The sequence below is a fragment of the Melanerpes formicivorus genome, unplaced genomic scaffold (genome assembly GCF_026170545.1).
Source record: "Melanerpes formicivorus ecotype bairdi unplaced genomic scaffold, bMelFor1.0.p_v2 SCAF_12, whole genome shotgun sequence".
NCBI classification, from domain to species: Eukaryota; Metazoa; Chordata; class Aves; order Piciformes; family Picidae; genus Melanerpes; species Melanerpes formicivorus.
Window position 1 is genome coordinate 6,350,665 of NW_027142364.1, and position 11,754 is coordinate 6,362,418.

Consider the following 11,754-nt stretch of genomic DNA (forward strand, 5'->3'; position numbering starts at 1 on the left):
CTGCATGGGGTTGCTGTGGCCAATGTGCAGAACCTGGCACTTGGATGTGTTAAATCTCATACCAGAGAGAGCAGATGTTACTGGAATGTCTCAGCTGGATGGTTCTAAAACCCCTACGGAATCAGTCTGGTGTGGTTTTGAAGGATCTCTCAGGCTTTCAGAACAGAAATTGTAGTTTTAAAACAACCAAATTTTTGCTTCCAGTACTAATTCTGAAAGGGTGAGAAATGTATTTGGGAAATTACTGGCAAGTGAAGAACATGGGGCTCCAATGGAATTGCTTCCATGGTTGCATTGGTCTATTCTGGACTTCAGTTGCTAACTAACTCATTGTGGGAGGGATTTGAACACTCTTGTTGAGAATGTCACATTTTTTTGACAGATGAGGGAAGTGTTGGGGGTTTTAATGAGGTCAGTCCTACACATCTTTGTCCCTTTTAAGCTTCAAAGTTTGTACACTCATCAATTATGTTTCAGATCACTGCTGACTGGCTTTTGAAAAGGGTAAGGCTCCAGCAGGTGCTCAGTGAACACTGAATTAAATTCTGTTGTAAAAGGTGGACATCAGTATCCTTGCAGTTATTTTGAAGCTCAAGCTGAGCTCTGTGGAGAAAGTGAAGCAATGTATGGCTAGCCATTTTGAGGTAGTTCAGAGACCTGAACTAACAGATGAAACTTGTGTTTATTGTAGCACAAGCTGAGCTTTGCTTTTTCTATTTAACTATGAAATGGTTATGAGTGGTCACTGCCTTGTTCTAGATGCAGAGGATGGTTCAGGGAATGGGGATCAGCAGTTCTTCTTCGAATGCAAATTTTAGACTTCACTGCCATTACCACAAAAATCACACATGGCAATCTAAGTCTTGATCCCTATAGCATCAAAGAAAGTATGGATAACTTGTAAAATAATGCTGGCGAAACAGAAGAATGATTTGCAATGTGGGCAGCTTGCTGTAGCACAGGAATCTCAATGAGCCCTCCTCATTCTAGGCTTGGAAATCAGTCTGGTTTCCAACCTGCGTTGGAAAGACTTCATCCAAAATCTAAGCCCAGGTTTAAAAGACCAATAAAACTGATGCCAGACAAGATAGCTCAGTTAAACTCCTATGTGTCCTTTTAAAATCTACCTTCAGCAAATGTTATTATCATGAGCTTCTTCCTGATTTCACTGAAGAAAGGGTTTACTCCATTCTTCATTTTTTTGGTAGGGCTCCATCCTTGCTAATTTGAACAAGCAGCATCTGTGTTGCTTATTGAAACAAAATGGGCTTTTCTGTATTTCCAGTTGGAATGGATTCTGAGTGATTGGAACCTGATCCAGTGCTCTTTGAACGTCCCAAGCACATGCTTTAGAAAATGAGACTCATTTAGACGTTTTCTGTTTAGAGTATTAATAATGCTGATGCCTGTGACTTTGAAATGGGTCTACAACTTCACAGGAGAGCTCCTCTGATGTTTCTCTTTCAGAGTCTTGTCTTTTTAATTGACATAGGTGGTGTTGGTCTGTGTTGCTTTGTGTGGAGAAGAAATCAGTCAAAAGGTACAGAAAAGTTCTATAGTGCCTTGGTTAGCTTGAGTTTGGCTCACCAAGCAGGACTGAATTGAAAGCAAAGGGCTGGGTTTGTATTTAGTTTGTTTGGCTTTTGGTTGTGTGTTATTCGCTTGTTTGCTTTGCCTTTAACTTGGTAAATCACAGATTTTTACATTCCCATTACTGCCCTCTGCTGGGAACTGGGGGAAGTGCTTTGGGGGAATACTGACACGGGAAACATTTTGGTGAATAGAAGGAGAAATATGTGGGCATCCACCCTTTTGGGTGGCCAAGGCAAATTTGAGGCCTTTAACACAAACTGTCATGGGACAGCCTCAGTTCTTATGGCTGGACTAAACAAGGGAGAACAAACTGAACTGGGATGTCAGGATCTTGTTTGATCAGTAATTTAGTTCAGGAGATAACAGAACACATTTATGTAATTTGAGAGCTCAGTAGTGTGCCTCCAAAAGGGTACCTTTATATTCATGCTCCATACCATCAAAACTTCTTTGTGATCACAGGATGAAGCTCTTTATGCAGCTCTATCTAACTCAGATCACCTCAAAGACATGTTTCCAAGTTTCAGGACAAAGACTAACATACAGAATAAATCCAATCTCAACTTCCAGCTAATGAACAAAACAGAGGCCAGAGGCAGGGTGGGGTTTTTTAGTATTCAGTGGAGCAACAACTTTAGGGATGTTGTAGAGTGTCTGCTAATTAAAAGTTTGATGTTAAAGTTAGGTAACTTCAGACTGAGCCAAAGCAGAACAGCTCAATAAATTAAATGCTTGGTGAAATTTAATGAACAAAATAAGTGACTGTAATAGTCTTCCTTGTGTCTTCCACCTAAATTACTTATTTTTCAAAGTATTGAGATGCTGTTTGAAATATTCACCTTTGAAGATAGATATAACTTATTCCTTTTTCCTGTGGATTAAAATAGAACAAACCCCCCAGCTTAAGTGAGCAGAACTGTGTGATTCTTTAAGGGCTATAAATGCAGGAATGGTGGGGAAGGAGAAAGCTCCTTTGTTTACTTTTCCCAATCCTTATTTTACATTGATTCAGAAGCTTTAACCCCTAGCTTCTACCCTCGTGCATTTGCTGTAACATCAGACGCGTGTGGGTGGCACAACACCGAGCCTATTTGCTGTTGGCATTTCTAGAAGGACAGGGGACGGTGCCAAGAGCTTTGCGAGCCCTGGACTCAGCCTCCCTCTGCAAATGTGCTGCTTGACCTTCTCCGCGTGTTCGTTTTGCTGCGGTGGGATGACGCTATAGTGTATAAATTAAAAGACGAAAAATATTTGTCCCCTCCCCGCTTAGGACGGAGTCGAGGGCGGGGGGAAGCAGCAGGCGTCGCTGCGACCTCCAGGGGGCGCCATGTCGGCGGCCGCCGCCCGCTCCGCCCCTTCCCCGCGGGGAGCGACGCGTTCGAGGGCGGCCGTGGCCCGTGCTGGGCGCGGAGCGGAAGGTGAGTCCCGGGGCCGAGACAGGAGGGGAGCGGCTGCCGGCATCGCCCGCAGCCCCCGCGGGGAATTCCGTGCCCCAGCCAGCGTCCGCCTCCCTCCAGGCCTTCAGACAGCCGCGTGCGGCCCGGGTCTCGCGGAACGGCGTTCAGCACCCGCCCCCATCTTGCCCCTCGCCCCGCCGCCATTTGAGGCGCGGACCCGCGCCCGCCGGCGTGAGGCGAGTGACTCGCCCTGTCCCCCTCCGTCCCCGGTGAAGGTGGCTGAGCAATGACTCACGCTCCGCTGCACGCTCCGGCCGCCGCCTTTCCGCACGCTGAGGCGAGGCTGGGCCTGCGGCGATCCCCGGTGGCGGCTCCGGGCTGGGCCCTTTCTCCGCCGCCAGAACGTGGCTGCTGCCTCGCCCCTGCCTCCGGCTCGCGGCTCGCGCCTCGCGGCCGCCCGCGACTCCCCCGCCGCAGCCTCCGGGGCGGAGCGGCGCGAGTGCCGCGCTCCCGCTCGTGGTTCCCCACTGCGGCTTCTGCCAGGGCCGCGGGTCTCGTGTTTTAGGGCCTTCCTCAGTCTTCCCCGTAATCACGCCGAGCTTCTGGGAACGGTGTACCGGGGAAAGTGGCTGGAGACGAGTAACGAGCGTTACTGTCCTGTGGGCCGATCCTTGGCGAGCAGGTTGAGCCGCGTTAATGGGAATCAAACTTGTGTTTCAGTACAATGCAGGTTCTTCTCTCACAGTCAGAAAAGGCGGTGGGGGTATTTGATGCTCCTAGACGATGCTAAACCCCCGGGGTTGTCTGTGTATCTAAGTCGGACGTTATTTCACGAGAACAGTTTACTTGAGGACCTTTTATTTCATGCTTTCATTGACTTAGGCTTTAGAAGAACCTGGGCCCTTAAGTGCTCCAGTGTTGGGGTGAATCCCATCAGATTCCGTGTGCACAGCCCTTTCTTCAAAACTGATTTGGCCTATAGCTATAATAGCTCCAGTACTTTTAGTGTCATGTCTTAATATTTTTACGTTGCCAGGTGCTGTGAAGTGCAGTGAAATCCAACTAAATCTTGAAGCAAAACAAAACACTCAAATACCTCTATCTGCTCATTTTGATACTCTGAACCAACATTTGTAAGATTTTATGTTGGGTTTTTTAGGTTGAATTTCTGTAATTTCATTCTTTGTAGTACTTGTGTGTCTGACTTTTAAATTTATTCTGTGCTCATGTTTTAAAGTGTCTTAAAATGCTGTTGCCTTACAGATGAATATCATCATTAACTGATGTATTCACCATATTTGAAAGCTGTACAGCCGCCAGATTCTTAGCTGCTCTGCTTGCTGATACTGAAGAGTCGAGGACTTGTGGTAAGAGAGCACGATTTTATTTGTATTTTCAATATTAAAACCTTTATCTCAAGGACTCTGCCTCAGAATGCCAAAACACCAGAGCATTGGACAGCTGCTTTGTAGGTTACATTGAGTACTTGAGTGCCTGGAGTCCTGACCTGTCTGTTCTTACGCTGAACCTTTTGTTCCAGGGCAGGAACATGAAATGAGGCTTCAGTGCTTGTGTGCATTTAATGTGTTCTGAACTGTAACAAAATGGGCTGAGGGTCAGGAGAGAGGAGTAGGAAAAAACTCCTGTATTCATGTGAGGATTTTCAAAATGTTTGTATTGATTTATAAGGCAATGAAAGGTAATCTAAATACAAACAAATTTAATCCTTCAATGTTTTCATTTTACGATTAATTTAGACTGTGCAAAATGAATGAGCATCCTAAAAAGAGGAAAAGGAAGACACTGCATCCTTCTCGATACTCAGGTCAGTCTAGAGGTTGAGTTCTGTACTCTTGAAGGTGTTTTTTTCCTCTCATAGTAATTACTTTATGAGAAGGAACCACATGAGCTAACACATGAAAAATTAGTACCATAAAGGGTGGTGGGATAAGAAGTCGGGGTCTGAATGTATTGAGTGCCTGCTCTGCGTGCTCTGTTGTTAAGCCACATTCAGTCAGTGCCTCTGAGTGGTTTTGTTTGTACTCCCTGCAGACGGGGAAACTTGCTCAAGATACAAAACGAGGATGATTCTACTAACACACAAGGGTAGGAATTTTGTGAAAGCTGGGATGGGGGTTTCCAGAAGTCCTCAGTGCTGACTAAACTGTGCTCTAGTCACTGTCTTTATTGAGAACAGCTTGGTGGTGGCTTTATCTGATACTCAACATCAGGGCAGCAGCTGAAAATTGTAAATCACAACAGAAATGTTATCAGGCCAGTACAGAATTCCGCCAGCACAAGAAGTAAACATATCATCAGTGAAGAGAATTGTGGTGAGCATTAAATGCATAATAAAAATACATCAACGTGTAAGCATTAAAACTTGCCTTTTTGTTTGGTTGGTTTAGATTCTTCAGGCACAAGCAGATACATAGACAACAGTGGAATTTTTTCTGACCACTGCTATAGCGTCTGTTCGATGAAACAGCCAGACATCAAGTTTTCTGAAAACAGAGGTAAGACTGCATTGTGGTGTCTTGTTCTGCAGTTCTTTACTATGTGTGTCGTGCTCCTAGTCATAGAAATAGAATACAGAGTGCATAGTGGGTGATTTCCAAGCATTGTTGTGATCAGAGAATCAATCGTAAAATCATTAAGGTTGGAAAAGACCTTTAAGTCTGACCGTAACCCAAGTACTGTGATCACTAAACTGTATCCTGGAGTGCCCCATCTGCAGACTTCTTGGATACCTCCAGGGATGGAGACTTCAGCACCTCCCTGGGCAGCCTGTTGCAATGCCTCACCACTCTCAGGAAAGACCTTTTTCCTAATATCCAGTCTGATCCTCTTCTGGCACAGCTTAAGGTCATTTCCTCTCATCCTATCACTAGTTACTTGGGTGATGAGGCCAACATTGGCCTCCTTTCAGGTAGTTGTAGAGAGCAATAAGATCTCTCCTTGGCTGCCTTCTCTCCAGACTAAGCAGCCCCAGGTCCCTCAGCTGCTCCTCGTGTGGCACCCTCCAAACCTCTCACCAGCCTTGTTACTTTTCTCTGGACACACTCTAGGACCTCAATACCTTTCCTATACTGTGGTGCCCAGAATTGAACACAGTATTCATGCTGTGGCTTTACCAGGGCTGAGCACAGGGACACTAACACTTCCTATTCCCACTGGACACACTGTGCTTGTTACAGGACAGGATGCTGATGGTCTGCTATATCTATATGCCTTAGGCTTACACGCTTCTATATCTATGTGCCTTAGACTGATGGAAGGTTGTTTAATCATTATAACTGAAATACATTTTTCAAAGTAGATGACAAAAAGATCCTTCTGTTTTACAGCATTTATAATGGTGATTAGATTTCTATATCTAAATATTCACTAAGTAATGTAAACCTGATGTAAATAAGTTTTCATATGAACTTGGCCCCCAACTGCATTGAACTGTACTTGTGGGGGGAAAAAATGCCTTTCTGTAAAATAGCTGCTAGTGGATGTAAAGTTTGGCAGAGCAAAATGTGAGGATGGATTTTTATTGTTTTTCTTTCCAGTCTGAAAAATTAGCCAGCAAGCCTTCAGAAGTGTTATGCTTTGAAATGGGATGCCCTGGAGTATTTAAGAACATTTTTTTAACATTGTACCTTTCAAGTGTAAAGTTTCATTTGAAAATTGTGAAGTTCTTTCCAGCGTAGTCAACTGACCATTTTTTGATGAGATTTCAAAGACAGAGCTGTCACCTTCTGAATTCTTCTTTTGTGTGTATGGAAGTAATTTTTAAGTATTGTTATTTTCTTCAATGTGTGTTACGGTGTGATTAGTATGTGAAGAAACACAGCTGGAATAAGTAAAGAACCCCAGATTTTATTTGCTATATTAAAGAATCATAGTGATGCTAGTATGGACAAATGATGACAGAAAATGCTTCTGTTTATCTTTGCAGGTAGATTCCACAGTCCTGTGCAGAGCCTAGACACGGACGATGATGGGAGTCCTGTGCACGCTGGGACTTCTCAGTGGAGTGGGTCCCATTCAAACGTTGTGGGGTTGCACTATGCTGACCCTAAAAGGAGGGATAAAGGTAAAGGTCAGTGTGTATTTGTAGCTCATGTGCTGGGAACTTGTAGAGCAGCACAGCTGCTGGCCTTTAAAGAACCTTTTTTGCTTTGGCCAAAGAGGGTGAAGGATTTGTAGTTTGTTGTTTGTTAATTAAACATAAAACAGTCTGGAGGAAAAGAACTGCTTTTTGCATTTGTAAGCTGCTACAACTAACTGAACAGTGAAGTGTGGATCCAGGTGTTTTGGAGGGTTTTTTAACCTTCTCTTATATGTTATCTCCTGCAGATAAAGGTACTAATAATGGAATGTGCAGAGACCTATGTGATTCACCTATATTCAGTGACAGCCCTACAGAAGAAGAGAAACCTCTTGATATTCAAACCGTAGAAATTTCTACAACAGAAGTGAATGCTGTAGAAGTTCACGATATAGAAACACAAACTGTCTCACCTGAAAAGCTAGAAGCTGAGGACCTAGAGGAAATCCCTCTGGAAGCATGTAAAATGTTTGAGAAGAACCAGGCTTTGAACATCACAGCTCAACAGAAATGGCCTTTGCTGAGAGCCAACAGCAGTGGCTTATACAAGTGTGAGCTCTGTGAGTTTAATAGCAAGTACTTCTCTGATTTAAAGCAGCACATGATCCTGAAGCATAAGACCTGTACAGATACCCACATCTGTAAAGTTTGTAAAGAAAGCTTCTCCAGCAAAGTGCAGCTCATTGAGCATGTAAAGCTGCACGAGGAGGATCCGTACATCTGTAAATACTGTGATTACAAAACTGTGATATTTGAGAACCTGAGTCAGCACATAGCAGACACTCACTTCAACGACCACCTGTACTGGTGCGAGCAGTGTGACATGCAGTTCTCCTCCAGCAGCGAGCTGTACCTGCACTTCCAGGAACACAGCTGTGATGAGCAGTATTTGTGTCAGTTCTGTGAGCACGAAACAAACGACCCGGAAGATCTGCACAGCCACGTGGTGAACGAGCATGCCTGCCGTCTGATAGAGCTAAGTGACAGCTATAATAACAAGGAGCGAGGGCAGTACAGCCTCATAAACAAAATCAGTTTTGACAAATGCAAAAACTTCTTTGTGTGCCAAGTGTGTGGCTTTAGGAGCAGGCTGCATACAAACGTGAACAGGCACGTAGCTATTGAACACACCAAAATATTCCCTCATGTTTGTGATGACTGTGGGAAGGGATTTTCAGGTATGTTGGAATATTGCAAGCATTTAAGCTCTCATTTATCTGAAGGGATTTATTTGTGTCAATACTGTGAATATTCAACAGGACAGATTGAAGACCTTAAAACTCACTTGGATTTCAGGCATTCAGCAGATTTGCCTCATAAGTGTACTGATTGTTTAATGAGGTTTGGAAACGAAAAAGATCTTTTAAGTCATCTTCAGATACATGAGACAGCCTGATTTCTGTCTTTCCCTGTAAGTAGTTGGTTAGAATTGAAATGAATTTCCAGTTGCTGGAAGTTGGTATTAAATAACACTTTTAACAGCAATTGTACAATTCCAATGTTTTCATCTTTGCATCAGCAGAGCATGTTTAACAACTTGGTGTTGTGAGTTTCCTTACCTAGGGGTTTCAGTAGAAATAATCATGTTTGTACTGTGATGGGCCTGCTTTTGGGGAAACAGTGGGAGTAGTTGTGTATTGTGGTAGCAGTTCTGATGGTCATCCTGCATTTCCACATCTGTGCAAGACCAGCTCTCTCGAGTTTAAAAGGCACAAAGAGCAAGACAATATCTAGCTCCATGCTAAAGTAACACCATGGGGATCTCAATTGCATATGCAGCTCGTGTTACTCTCTGTCACAGCAGGTTGTGCTCATGTTTAGCAAAGTTAGCCCAGCCTGGCAAAGATAAAGGTGTTCCAAAAATTCCCAAGTGTGGATGTCTCCAAAGTGACATACCAGCCTGCATTTCCCACCTCATACTCTTGACAAGCTTTTAAAATTGCCCTGTTTTTCTTTTGGGGATACCTATTTGACCTTGTCATTCACTTTGTGCAGTGTTTAATTTGAACTCCAGTCTGTGGGTCTATCAACAGGTGTGTCTTTCACACATGTACTGCAGACCTCCCACGTGATTTTTATTTCTGTTATTTACCTTCATAGCCTGCTTTTTAATGCACCAAGGAGACACACATTGCTTGGGTGTAGATGAGGTCATGTTTTAAGGAGTAAAGGGAACCTGCAATGTGATCCAGCTGAGAATGCACAAAGTGTGATTTATGTTTTTTTTCAATCTAAATGCTAATTTAGCTGTCACTAATGATGTATGTCACCAACCTCATTTAGAGTAAGCCTCTATTAGTTATTATGTGTATTTATAATTAGCTTTCTACTGCTAGTAATTTGAGGACTTTAAAGTTCTATGTACTGGCTTCAAAACACTGATGCAGTAGGAAAATTGTATTAACTTCAATCACTTTCAAGTAATTTCACACATCTGCCACTACAATTGTTACAAGTGAATATATACAGTCCATTCTGCAGCTGTATTTTTGAGTGGAAGCTTGGACAGATAAAAATAAGGGCGAGGTCATTTTGATTGTTGTAGTTAGCAGGGTAAAATTACCCATGAAACAGTGGTGGAGTTTCTTTCTTCATTGGCTGTAAAATTGTAATATAAGATTGTCTAATGCAAGCTTTGTATAAATATAATTAATGTATAAAACATTCTTGATCAGGGAGGTTGGGTGTTACCAGCTTCAAGGTGTGCAAGGGTCTTTGCATTTGAATTTTAAAGCTAAGGATAAAAATTGGCTGGATATTGACGGTTCACTAAATCCTAGAGAATTATATCTGAAAAGTCCACTTTTTTTACAAGCCAGTTGGCATCTTTTTATTTGGTTGCAGGCAAGACCTTTTTTGTCTATTTCAAATGCTGTTTTACTACTAAATCTGTGTAGTCACTGAAAAGGGCAACTTGATGGTGTCCTGACTGTATTTTCTTAGTCTGTTGCATAGAGTACAACAGTGTCTGTGGTAGTATTGCTCATTTCCCACTTTGAATACATCCATCCTGGCTGCCTTAAAACAGTAGCAATGATACAGTTAACAAGGAAAGGAAAGTTTATTTTGTACATGGAAGAGGAATGCTGGGTCTCTTAAAACCCTGCTCGTGGTGATGACAGCACAGATGTAGCAGCGCAGTTGTGCTCTGGAGAGCAAGCTGTTCCAGGGGACAGTGGTAAGTGGAAAAAAAGAAAAAGTGGTTGTGATGTTTGTGTAGATCAGCACAAACCTGTACAGGAGAGGTGAGAGGTAGTCTCTTGTAAAAAGCACAGAGCCCCGTGACAGAAAAAACTTGCATGTTGTCTCCTGAACAACTTTATGGCTATCTTTGAGTTGTGTTGTTTCTAATCTAAACTGGGAGTGAAAAGAATACCCCATGGGAATGTTAAGAAGCCAAGTCACTGCCAACTAAAACGTACCCTGTGATGTTCAATTCAAACTGTATTCTCACCTTTGACTTAGGTTGGACTTTATAAATATGGGACTAATGTTAACATTGTCTTTTTGCTATGTGTCAGAAAGTAAATGGAAATGTCCAGGAGTACATTTACCTTAGCAGAAACTCGAGCAGGCCATCAGCTTCCACATGACCTGCATGCTAAAACAAGAAAGATAGTAAGCACTAGAAAAAATAGGTAAAGTGAAGGCTGTCTAGAAGTTGGAAGGTTCAAAGGAATGACTCTACATGCCAAGGACAGTTAAGTTGTTCCCATTGAGGGGAAGAGAAGAGTTTGCTCTAGTTATGTGAAGAATGTAGATGGAAGGTCAGTGCTGTGACATTGCTGCACTGAGGTGAACTGAGAACACGTGAGTGGAGCTGGTTTGATACTACTGGAGCCATTCTGTCATCTTTAACCTTGTAGATCAAGCAATTCATCTCTGTCCTGAGTAAAAGACATTAATTAGTAATCAGAGCATGCCAGTACTAATTTTATTTTTCTATAAAACACTGTGTATGAAGTTCAGTTGTTTGTTTTTCTTTACACTCTACCTCCAAGATTCATCTTGAGGAGCAGCATTCTAGCTGGAAGCTATACAAAAAATCATGACAAGCGTTTTGCATTTGGAAGCAGTTTGTATTTTCATTATTTGCTTTCCACACATGGGAGACTTTAGGTTGTGTTGTGTGTTTCGGCTTCTTAGATGATGTTTGTTATTGAACTAAAGTTTACATACTAATTTTGGATTTTTAACTCCCACCAATTATTGCAAGAAAGTAAAACACAGCAAATTAGCAATTCTCAAATAACGTGTCTCTGTAATGCTTATTAACTCTTGTTTTGTTTGTGGTTGTTCTCATTTTCTTATGCTCTTGTATCAAACGTATAAATTAATGAGTGGTTTTTAACTCTTGGAAGTACTTAGTGTTTGTCGTTTTAGCTGACATTAAACCGCCGTTTTGACAGTACTCGGAAACCCAAAGTCATGCGTCCTTGCCTTTGTTTTAGATAGCCATGGAACTGTTGAAAGGCTCAAAGGCCAAGATTTACCGTTTGAGGTGCAGGGGGCCAGACACTGTTCAAACTCAAGACAGGCATCCCCCTGTCCTCTGCGGTGTGCAGCGGCCTCTCAAAAGCCAGAGAGGCGCAGGCAGCGCTACGGCGACCGCTCCCTTATCCAGCTCCTCTTCCCGGGACAAGGGACAGCGGGCCGGGACGTGGG

The 11,754-nt window shown here is 42.9% G+C and overlaps 1 protein-coding gene across 4 annotated transcripts; it reads left to right on the forward strand.

Annotated features, from left to right (window-relative positions):
• The first annotated feature begins 2,926 nt into the window (after window positions 1–2,926).
• Window positions 2,927–11,500, forward strand: ZNF639 (zinc finger protein 639). 4 transcript variants are annotated; one of them, XM_068145041.1, is made up of 7 exons: window positions 2,927–3,011; window positions 4,254–4,357; window positions 4,748–4,815; window positions 5,043–5,096; window positions 5,399–5,506; window positions 6,937–7,080; window positions 7,338–11,500. In XM_068145041.1, exons 3-7 carry the CDS (start codon window positions 4,758–4,760, stop codon window positions 8,483–8,485), a joined length of 1,512 nt encoding a protein of 503 aa, XP_068001142.1. In that variant the 5' UTR covers window positions 2,927–3,011; window positions 4,254–4,357; window positions 4,748–4,757; the 3' UTR covers window positions 8,486–11,500. The 4 variants fall into 4 exon arrangements, with proteins under 4 accessions (XP_068001142.1, XP_068001143.1, XP_068001144.1 ...); XM_068145042.1 differs by having other exon boundaries at window positions 6,937–7,074; XM_068145043.1 differs by lacking the exon at window positions 5,043–5,096.
• Window positions 11,501–11,754: the final 254 nt, after the last annotated feature.